Source organism: Dreissena polymorpha, chromosome 3, assembly GCF_020536995.1.
Source record: "Dreissena polymorpha isolate Duluth1 chromosome 3, UMN_Dpol_1.0, whole genome shotgun sequence".
Lineage (NCBI taxonomy): Eukaryota > Metazoa > Mollusca > Bivalvia > Myida > Dreissenidae > Dreissena > Dreissena polymorpha.
Window position 1 is genome coordinate 76,260,485 of NC_068357.1, and position 11,876 is coordinate 76,272,360.

Sequence of the window (11,876 nt, forward strand, 5' to 3'; positions counted from 1 at the left end):
AATTACATTAAAATTCCAATGATGGCCATTGCTATTTACACCAATTGAAGTTATCTTCTTGATATGGGATGAGATAACATTCCTATTATCCGCTCGTGGCTGTTTCAAGGTGAGTACGATTTGCTTATATCATTCAGCGGTGCAAATAATACTTTCACGTTATAAAGGGTAACATTCAACTTACGCTGAAGAAGTTAACTAACATGTGATTGGGTTATCAAATAAGCAATGCTATCGTTATAGGTGGCAATGTATAAATGAAGTATTTACTATTTCGCCTTAACTATGCGATTTGCTCAAGTCACAGTATGTATTGAAGTTAAAGATGCTCTCTTTAACGCAGTTTTACTGTATGTATACCAAGTTCAGTTATTACATCTTAAGTACATTTGGCGGTATTTCAGTTTTTGGGGACGGACCAACGAAGTGAGGCATTTATAAGCAGACACTCAGGAAATGTATTTCACAGTGTATATATTTACTTATCACAATAACATTAAATTATTTTCTATTGTTATTTACGGTACTGTAACTTGAAATTTGACTTCTGGCAATAACAATACACACAGTGTGTCCACGCACTCCTAAAAAATTAACTGACTTGATGAAAGTTGTGACGAATTCTAGAATTTTAGCTGCAATGTCGAGTTGTTGATTTTTTACTTTAATATGTTCAAATTGTTTAGCATGGTTTTTGGTCTGATGGGAAACGAAAGTATCCGGCGGAAACAGTATTTGTCCTGTATGTTGACCACCCTTCCAAGTCCCATTCAGTCGGGAATGGGGATTGAACCCGGTCGCTTATGTGAGACACAGTACCAACAACTGCGCTAACCAGACAGCCTGGATATCATTTCATTTCAAACAATCCATTATGAAACAGTCTTCTTTTGTTCACGTATTTTCTCAAACAATCAAGTCAGATCATTACAACTGAATAAGAAAAGAAAATTAAAGAAATCTTAACAAAAAAAGATATCCGAAACTACAAGACCTGTGAACTTTCACGTTGTCACCATATCTATTGCAGAACAAATTAAAAACGAGGACTGCAAGATATTTTTTAAGCAAACATATACGTTTGACAAAGGTCTACATATCTTCAATGATTGCACCGTCGTCGAAACTTTTTTTAGAAAGTGAATTATTCAAAATTATATATTACATTGTCTGTCCACACTATTATCAAAAAGAAGATAACTTTATTCGAGATATCGTACTGCATTATCGAGTTGTATAGATATATAGAAGTTTCAAAGCTATCATGTGACAATCGTCGGGTTAGTTGAGATTATGGACCGATCTTACCTATCATGTCTATAAACACGGGTAAGCCGACTTCGAGACCGACATTCTAATCTTGAACTCGAAATCGAAAACAGGACTTTTTTGAAAATGCCTTATTTGATAATACAAAAACAGTTTCCTCTCGTAAGTTTTATATGTTTGATTTATTTATATAAACATTATTTATAATCATGTGTGAGATAAAAAGTAAAAACGATTAAAATTGTGAGTAGATAAAGGCAATTTTAGTTAATGATATACATGTAATCATCAATCAATATTCATATTGAATCACATTATTGCAAGAGTTAAACACATTTAGAAATCATTGTTCATACATATTACATGGTAACGTTGAATCCATCATAAACTGATAGAAGAAAGAAAGTAGATTTTGTATATATGCTGTATGATTTAAAATAGTGTTACCTTACATATGGTGCGTTTTAAAATAACCTACTCAATTTATGAAATATTTGAGATATTAAATTCATTATGTAACCTACATTTGATGTTAATTTCGTGTCAATATACATATAACATATAGCAACAAGATGTCTTCTCTCTCACACGAGTAATATTTTCAGAGAATAATGATTTAAAAGCTTTTAATTGATTAGTTTGGATTAACCATATGCTCCCCTGTTGTGGCCAGTTCTGACGATAGAGGAATGCTTTGGACAAGCTTATCAGATGTACACAAATAAATTTACATACATCATATAATAAATATTTGCAATATACTTTATGAGAGGAAAATGTTAAAAATCATTCTGCTATGATTATATCGGTCAACATTAAAATTGTTACCAAGGGCATTTTTAAAAAAAATAACAAACGTTTTAGAGAACCTCTAAACAAGTCATTTACAAAATTTTGTAATATAGGTTATGTTCTTACCCACTTTTGTTTTCAAAATCTGTCTATACATAGCGTTAAATATGGCAAGTTCATATCTGTAAAGATAAATATGATAAGTTCAAACCAACTTTTGCTTTCAAGACAAGTCTAGATGTATCTCTACATATTAGATGTTCTTACCCGCTATATATTTCAAGATATGTCAAAACGTATCGCTAAACATGGCAGATTCTTACCTAACTTTTTTTTCAAGATATATCTAAATGCATTGCAAAACATGGCGCGTTCTTACCAACTCTTGCTTTCATTTTATAACCCGTTGTATGGAATGGATGACCACAGCTTCTAAATATTCCTTAGATTCACGAATAATGTTAAGGAACTCAGATGTTCATAGTTACATTAAAACGAGGACATTTTATGGTAAATTTATTTGTTATTCGTCTCGATAAATTTGCAAAGAATGATATCATGTAATACTGAATATCTCTCTAATTGAAATTTGTCAAAGCTTATTGTTTGCTTGTTTTAGTATCCACATATACTTACATGGATGTAACTGCTGTTATACAAATGAAAGTGTACCATATTTATTAGCACGGAAAGGCCTCGCAGTTCTTAATAACGAGTGTATTAATACAACGTTGTCAGTACACTGGGATTTGAAAAAAAAACGGTCACGTGAGTGGATTATAAAATCAAAGCGCTGTAGGCGCTGAAGGCCTGGAGCTAATTTTAGTGTGACGTAAAATGCATTTAGGATGTTTTTGTCCGAATTTCTCCCTTTGTCCGAATTTATACGGATTGACCCTAGCGGTTGAGTGCAGAAGCTCAGAGACTGTAAGAAAAGACAATATTTGTGTATATACTACAGTGTACATAGACGGTGGAGGGCAAACCGATACTGATTGTCGGAACGATAACCTTTTGTTCAACTCTACAGATCTGGTAGAGGTTCGTCTACATAGGCGGTGAAGATATACAACAACATGGCCGAAAAAAACTGTTATTGTTGGCGTCAAATAAATCACTTTCAATAGCCTAAAATAGCTTTCTATTACATAATTAATAGATCAGGAAAGCACTCATACTTCCTTTGCAATGTGTATACAAAAGAAAATCCACTTAAGCCCAAGTCTAACTATTGCCAGTAGAGCCCCGGTCCATCCCGGTTTGCTAACGCCGGTCGACCGGCGAGGACCGGGATGATTCGTAGAAATTGTTTAACGCAGTCACACTATTTCCCGGTGCCGCTCCGGTTGAAGCCGGTCAACAGCCCGGCAAAGTCCCGGTCAACCCGGACTGGCTACGGTTTATCCCGGTGAAGCCCCGGCAGAGCCCCGGTTGTCGTCGGTAGTGCCTCGGTTGAGCCCCGGTGAAAGCCGCCAGCGTCCCGGCAGAGCCCTGGTATACCGTAACACCGCCGGTGCCCTTTCGGTTGTTCCCGGTGCCGCGCCGGTCATTGCCGCTCCTTCCCGGTGACTCCCGGTTCATCCCGGAGGTATTAAACATTTTAATACTTTCCCGGTGGAGCCCCGGTTATCCCCGGTTCATCCCGGTCGTCCCCGGTGGAGCCCTGGTTTATCCCGGTAGATCCCGGATCACGCACCGGGGCTCCGCCGGCATATAGTGAGACTGGGCCTTTACCATGATAAAGAACGTCTTACAGATTGTGCACGTAGAACTTTTCGCGCTCGATTTGCGCGCTCGATCTGCGCAGTGAAATATCATATCCCGTAACCTCGTATTTCCCCAGAATAATTATGAAATTTTGTTGTTGTTTTTTTTTTCATTTTCTTTTTTCTTGAATGTCTCGTTAACGCAAAATAAAATAACAAAATCTTAAAACATGTTTATAAATACCAAATATAATGTCTTCAAAAATGTATCAGAAAAATATTCTTCTTACTGCCTCCGTAGACACTCGTGTCTTTTCGACCTAGACCGTCAAGTAAGGAACTTATTCTCGCATGAATATGCAAACAATAAAAACTATGTCGATGCCAATGCTTAGCAATTTTGCTTCAATAATATATTTTTTACAACTTTTATGACACAGTCTTGTTATAAAGTGATGTTCTGTATTTACAAGGCGAGTTATTGTTATTGTTATTGATCTGCGAAGAGCTACTTTAATTGCGCACGAATTAAGTGGTAATTCGGACTTTTGGGAATTTTGTTTATGGCAGCCAGCCAATTTCAGAAGAAAAGCACTATCATGTCAATTTTAAAACAAGTTAATCGAATCCAATTGTATGTGTTCATTTTTATGACCAAATAATTGTTTGCAAATTAAAATTACAACCTCTTGTCTTGTATATTCAGGGCAATCGTAGTGATTGCGTAATTATGTGGTTACCTTGTTTATTTGGAACAAAACATAGGCATATGCAGTTGTAATATAAAACTTATAAAACAGAGCGCATCATTGAATTTCCAGTTTTACCATTGCGTTCATAATTGAAAAAGCAAAAGGTGATTTAATTATTTAAATGAATATGTTGAAGCGCCTGACTTATGTGAAATTTGTGTAAGGTCTGCAGATCAATTTAATTATGGATTTTCGTATGTCTTTATTTTATTTTATTTAATATAGTAAAATATATGCACGATGTACTAAACGTATACGTAAAATACAGCATATGAAATACGTTTAAATGTTTGTATTGATTATGTATACATATTTTCTTTTATACATTCTCTGAGCTTTAGCGCTCAGAACTGCACGATTTCATTTAAATGTGTACATTATCTTATAAGTTTCAAACTATTACATATAGCTATAAATTGTACCCTGTGTTATGCAATATTTAATATCCGCGATGCTTTCTGCGTTTTGATTTATGTATAGAATACTTTTAAAGTATTTTGTTCAAATGTTACATTTTATCGCATGGTTTGACATTTGCATTTGTATTTGTTTTCAGGAAGAAGTTGAAATCTCTCCAACAATCGTTGATGGTTATCTCAACGCACGTGATTTCAGTGTTTTTGGGGCTAAATACGGGAAAAATGCCTGGTACACAAGTTTTGTATATTCAAAATGCATTGTAAGTTAAAGTTTCTAAAATTGTGAAAGTAACAAGTTCCTGCAAGTTAGTATTCTATACCTTTTTATTTTGAGGTTACATGTATTTTATCAGTTGTCTGGTAAGCATGGTGATAAAGGCTCATCTCAGTTCTGCAACTAGTATGAACAACTGAAAGTGTGTTCAGTAATTGTTTTGTCAAAGTTGACCACAACTTTAGCTTTGCTAAATTAGACGTTTTATTTATATTGATTACACACTACAAATGTTAATAGACTTAAAATTATGGTTTCGTTTATTTACCCTTTAAAACCATGTTGAGAGCGAATTTTTGTTCGAGTTATATTTAAGAACTACTGAAAATGTGATATATTTTATGTTTTTGTATATCAACATTTGGCTGCATCTTTACTCTATATTTAAAAAAAAGATTACACGCGCATTTTCATTTTAAACGATGAAATCAGACCTAATTTACTTATTTTAATCATGCGTTTACGCAAATGTAAATAATACGTCTAGAAACGTAAACCAACGACAGTTCTTTTAAGTCCAGTTATTTTGCCTTGTAATTATCAAAAATTCGTTTACCAAGTGCCATATTTTATGTCACCAATCACAGCCATATTTTGTGGCACCGACCACTTCGTGGAACAATTAGAATACATTTATTTACATTGGTCTTAAAATAATACACTGTGCAATGTATATGTTCAATAACGTGTACAATTTCAGGCAAGCGACGATAAAGCTACATCCAAGCTTGGTGCTCGATAAACTCGAAGAATTGGGTTACCGGATGGTGTCCAGCGCATGTAATGACAAGATGATGATGTGGACGATGCACGCTCCTCCCGCGATGAAATCGATAGAAGTCCAAAACCCAACTGATGAGTTTCATCAAAAGATAAAAGACTGATTTGGGGCTACGTGCATTTAATATGTGGACTTTAAACGCTCCTCCCGCGATGGAATTATAAGTCCATCAACATCAACAATTTGATTACGACTGATTTTTGGCTACTTTCCTTTTATCTGCAAGCTAGTAAAATGCACATTGCAGTTGCTAATACAGCTTAATTACGTTTGATATGATTTAAATACAGTACCTGTGTCATAAAGAAATATGAATAAAATAACAAATCGAATCCTTCTGTGTGCAGATCGTTAATGACCATATTGAGATATTTGATATCGACTGAACGGCTGATTCAAATTTAATGTTTACACTTGTCTGAAAAAGACATTACGACGGAATAGGAAACCTTATCACATTATCGACCTAACCGTTCACCTGACTCACAAATCAGTTCACGTTCTTTAGACCCTATTCGCGTTGTTGTTGTTTTTTCATAATGCGGAATTTATGTTTTTATACATTTTTCGGATCGATTGAATATCGGGCAAAGTTCGTTTAGTAGTTCGTTTGCATATAAAAGAACAAAGTTAAAGGCATTGTTATCAGCAATACGATTTTGATGTGTACTTTATTAAACATCTATTGTAGGTTTTTTTATTTTTGAGATATACTATTGGCCTTTTTTATTTTACAACTATTCATAAAACTTACTACTGATACTAGCTGGTGTGTTTATTGCTTTTTATAGTCTACATAACTCTTTACTAAAATAAAAAATGCATACATTGCAATTACGTTGTTCTAAATAGCTACACACGTCTCTTCAACGGCATTTCCAATATTTTGATATCTCGTTGTCAGCGGCCTGCTTCTAGAAATACATATAATAAAATTAAATAAATCGTTCAAACACGTCACTGTTTATTTAAATGTTTCTGGTACTAAACATGTTTCGGCCGTAGCCTTCATCAGTAGTACATTAATATAAACAAATACAAAGGAAGTGACGTCAACGTCATACAATAACGTAACGTCGTTTGGCGGAAAAATATATAGTTCATTATATTACATAATACATAATACAGAGATGGATCATTGCTGATACAACAGTCTATTAGTAATAATATAATTTATAAAAAAACATAGTAATAGACAAACATCAAATGTATATGTAAATTATGTTTATGTTCTATATGTCATACAGCAGTTTATTATTTAGACCGTTAGGAATCATAGTTTTTAATTTGTGTATCCAATATGTTTATTTACATATGAAATACATATCCTGCACATGTATTTAATTACCATTGATTTTCGCGCTTATAGCCCATGGCGGAAGATGGTTCATTTCTGTATTAACACCATCACGTTGCTCCGAAGCCGGTTGGAGTCATATGGTTTGCTTTCCGATCCTACTTCCGTCCAATATCATGTCAGTTGTTAAATTTATTTTCTAGAAGGACATGATATTGAATTACATTTAATTACTTGTCATACCTAGCAAAAGTGATTCCCCTCCCCTCCTGTCTACTGTTGTGTCCTGTCAATTGCCGGTTAAAAGTGATAATAGAGCGTAAATAAATACGTTCGAATAGTCGCGCCCCCAATATATGTTTGTACAAATTCAGGGGTTATCAAAGACAGCAAGACGTGGTCTGTTTTTCGTGTGCGGTCGTTTCCAGTAGGTTACGCCATTCGTTTTTAAGTTAATCAGCTTACATGTTGACCTTAACGGTACACAATTTATGTAATGGTATTAGTGTATCTCTATCATTACGTGTTTTTATAAAATATCAATCGCGTTGATTAATCTTGGTGAAGAAAATAGGACAAGAAAACCTAAAATTACTCGGTTCTAACATTGTTGAACGTGTTCTGGTGGTAGTTTATATACAAACGTCAGTATTTTACTATTTTTTTTATTGATTTGTTGTCGGTTCTGTTATGAATTGATCGAACGTTATGTAACACAGTTAAAACATATTCCAAAGTAACAATTAAGTGATTAAATGAAGTTCACTTTCAAATTTTATTAGATAGTCATGTCACAATGTCAATAAATTATATTCCGTTCAAAATCATGGTAGATTAGCAAAACTATACATTTTTGGAAAGATTATTACATGGACAATCTGAAAATCAATGTTTACATTTGCGGTGATACCTGTATGGCCGCCATTTTGGATTTTCAAAATGGCCGCCGTAAAAATACATATTTTACTATATTTCTGCCTCTAATAATGCAAAAAACTTTTTAAAATATACTAAACCTATGTTTTCAGGTACAAGGAATCCATTGGTTACATAATCAGACTTCTGACTGTAACGGTTCTTTCTTTTTTCAGGAAATATGCATCCAGGGAGCAGCCGTTGATACAAAAAATGTTAATATTTTATTTAATAAAAATGTTATTGATACAAAATCCTGTCTAATGCCTTCATCTACACAGGCAGTCATATCATTCACATCTACACAGGCAGTCAATAACCAAATATACACAGGCAGTCAATGGCATCAAACATACACAATTACAGAATATGCTATTTAAAGTTCGTCATCACTGTCATCACTGTCCTGTGTTTCGTATCCGACAATATAGTCCGCATCGTTTTCACAGTCCGTTCCACACAAGCAAAGGTCGGTGCAAGTTAAGTCATTTCTTCTGCATGAGCACCGCTGGGTTGAGAAATTGGCTTTGCATTGACATCTGACTAACTCGACAATGGCCTGCGGAGCTGGTAGAACCTTGGTGGTGATAGGGAGTATATGGCCTTTTTCGTCCTGATGGTAGCCATGTTTGAGTGGGTCGAACGGCTGTTGCCACATGACAGTGGCTTAGCACCAAACTCTACTCTGTACTCGCACACGTTCAATGTGCTCCTCAAGTGCACCAGTTGTTGGAGGCAACTTGTTACTTTCTGCCAGATTTTTGCAAAACAGATGCCATGTTAGGTCAGGAATGCTTGCAGTCTGAATACCTTTTGGGCAATACGCTAAGCATACAAAACTGGCCAATGTGTCTAATACCTCATGCGTTAGGTCACCATCTTCCTGTAGTTTCATCAGTGCTCTGACTACGTCCCTTTCAGCCTTGATGTAGTGTTGAAACCAACTCGTTTTACCCACTCCTGAGAATCGACCAATAATGTCTGCTCCAGTAAACGCGTAGAATATCGGTAATGCTGCTGCCTTTTCTCTTCCTAGCGCTCTCCAGATTGGCCCTACCTCCACGGTTCCTGATACCATCGACATCGATGTGTTTTTGCAGAGCTCGTCATAGGCTGCAATAGCCAGAACCAGGACGTCTGTATCCGGGGTGAAGAAGACTAACTGTGCTTCAGGACAACGTTGTGATGCTGATTTTGATGCTGATGTGATGAGTCCGATCCTACTTCCGTCCAATATCATGTCAGTTGTTAAATTTATTTTCTAGAATGACATGATATTGAATTACATTTAATTACTTGTCATACCTAGCAAAAGTGATCCCCCCCATAAGAATGTTTGTTACAGGTACAGATTATTGTCTATAGTTGTGTCCTGACAATTGCCTGTTAAATATGATGATAGAGCGTTAATAAATACGTTCGAATAGTCGCGCCCGCAATATATGTTTGTACATATTAATGGTTATTAAAGGCAGCAAGACGTGGTCTGTTTCCGTGTGTGGTCGTTTCCAGAAGGTTAAACCATTCGTTTTTAAGTTAATTAGCGGTACACTATTTATGAAATGGTATTAGTGTATTTCTATTATTACGTGTTCTTATAAAATATCAATCGCGTTGATAAATCTTGGTGAACAAAATAGGACAAGAATACCTTAAATCACTCGATTCTAACATTGTTGAACGTGTTGTGGCGGTAGTTGATATACAAACGCCAGTATTTTACTAATTTTTATTGATTTGTTGTCGGTTCTGTTATGAATTGATCGTACGATGGGTAAAACAGTTAAAACATATTCCAAAGAAACATTTAAGTGATCCAATGAAGTTAACTTTTGAATTCCATTAGAGCAAAATGCTGGGAATATTTTCAGTATTGTATTGCTGTCTTAACCCATTTATTCCTAGTGAACTCACCCATCCATCTAAATTGGATCAATTGATTTCCAAAATTAAGGATGTCTCGTATATTTATTTCTATATTTAGAATATTTCTTACAGAAAATCCTTTCAGCAAACAGCGCAGACCCTGATGAGACGCCGCATCATGCGGCGTCTTATTTTGGGTCTACGCTGTTTGCCAAGGCCTTTTTTTCTAGACGCTAGGCATAAATGGGTTAAATGTATTTTTTCATTTACACAGTTATGTATATCTTAAGACATAAGCCGTAAAAAAATAAAACATATTTCACTTTGGATTTGTATTGCTGCTGCACTTACAATGGGATGATCAAAAATGACTTAAAGCTATCCTAGTGGATACAATATTGGTTGTAGAAGATCCAATAAAAATGCCCTAGTAGTAAATCTAATGAAAGTTAAGTTAGCTGGGGAAAAAACTCGAATAAAAATCCGTTTTAAACCACGATATAGGTAATTATATTATTAACCTAAATTGTCGTTGCTAAATGTCTATAATTGATTGGATCTCAAACGTTTAAATATATCAGAAAACAACACATTAAAAAGTGTATAATAGGAAACAAAAGTATTGTCTAAGGAGGAGGAAAACCAATGTAAAGCTCTTTGACACGTTACTGTTTGACTTCGATCTGAAAATCCATTGTGGTTATGAAAATATTTGCGATTTGCTTTCCAAGAACAAAGTAACTAACCAAAACAACGAGTATTTTTAAAATTATTATTACATGTAAATTACTGTTGAAAATTCCTTACGGTGGCTGATTAGAAACCAGATCTTAATAATGATGAAGGGCGGGGCAGATGAAATAAATATGAAAATTTTCATTTGTTTGCATCCACTAACGTGATTTTGCTTCAATTGAAGAATAATGCTTTAAACATAATTAAACAATTATCCAGAATAACAATCTGCGTGATTCAGTCTTCTCCAGCATAATAAAGTGATAATTTTGAAAACGTACACTTATTTTTGATCTCAATACATGCAAAAAAGAAACGTCGCAGTTCGAATAAAATGATCTAGTCTTGTGTTGCTTATATTTTTTCTGATAACTTCAAACTAGCTGTATTCATCAAGTTAAACTATAAATGATACATTTGGTTCTCGTCAATTCCTATAGCAAATCTTGTGTGTAGTTTGTTTTCATATTTTTTATTTCTGTTTTGTGTGTGCATGTTTTGCAAGAATTTGTGAGACAATAGCAGTTTACCTAGTGAGTTATGGTTCAATCGTTTACAATGACATCCAGTACGATAATTTATTATTCTTTCAGTGTTGTTTTTTTAATATTAATATATTAATGTAAGTGGCAGGTTCATATTTGCGAGTTATACTATACTGGAAAAAAACTTATCCTATAGATTTCTTCCAACATTTGAAAAGATGAATATAAAATGATGAATTATTGCCATGGAATGAATGAATGCGTAATTGGATAATAACAGTTGGCAAATATGAATAATGCAAAACATACTGGTACACCCGAATATATAAAACGCGTGAGAGATATAAACTTAAACAAGCGATGTGTTTGTGAAACACTATGTCCCCATATATTTGACCTTTGACCTTGAAGGATGACCTTGACCTTGACCTTTCACCGCTCAAAATGTGCAGCTCCATGAGATACACATGCATGTCAAATATCAAGTTGCTATCTTCAATATTGCAAAAGTGTACATTAAATGAGCGATTTTTACCCATATATTTGACTTTTGACCTTGAAGGATGACCTTGACCTTTCACCACT

General features: G+C 34.7%; 1 protein-coding gene across 3 annotated transcripts; it reads left to right on the forward strand.

The window, feature by feature from the left end:
• Positions 1–270: 270 nt before the first annotated feature.
• On the forward strand, positions 271–6,325 carry LOC127874819 (GTP cyclohydrolase 1 feedback regulatory protein-like). Of its 3 annotated transcripts, none has more exons than XM_052419454.1 (3): positions 271–306; positions 5,076–5,167; positions 5,913–6,325. In XM_052419454.1, the coding sequence occupies exons 1-3, from the start codon at positions 286–288 to the stop codon at positions 6,094–6,096; spliced, it is 297 nt and encodes a 98-aa protein (XP_052275414.1). In that variant the 5' UTR covers positions 271–285; the 3' UTR covers positions 6,097–6,325. The 3 variants fall into 3 exon arrangements, 2 of the variants coding, with proteins under 2 accessions (XP_052275414.1, XP_052275413.1); XM_052419453.1 differs by lacking the exon at positions 271–306 and adding an exon at positions 1,265–1,431; XR_008047117.1 differs by lacking the exon at positions 271–306 and adding an exon at positions 2,328–3,649.
• Positions 6,326–11,876: the final 5,551 nt, after the last annotated feature.

Bases quoted from the DNA above. Each gene is read 5' to 3' on its own strand.
- LOC127874819 (XM_052419453.1), top strand. From the start codon at position 1,396: ATGCCTTATTTGATAATACAAAAACAGTTTCCTCTC. The intron at 1,432-5,075 runs GTAAGTTTTATA...ATTTGTTTTCAG, and splicing joins TACAAAAACAGTTTCCTCTC to GAAGAAGTTGAAATCTCTCC. The intron at 5,168-5,912 runs GTACACAAGTTT...GTACAATTTCAG, and splicing joins AAATACGGGAAAAATGCCTG to GCAAGCGACGATAAAGCTAC.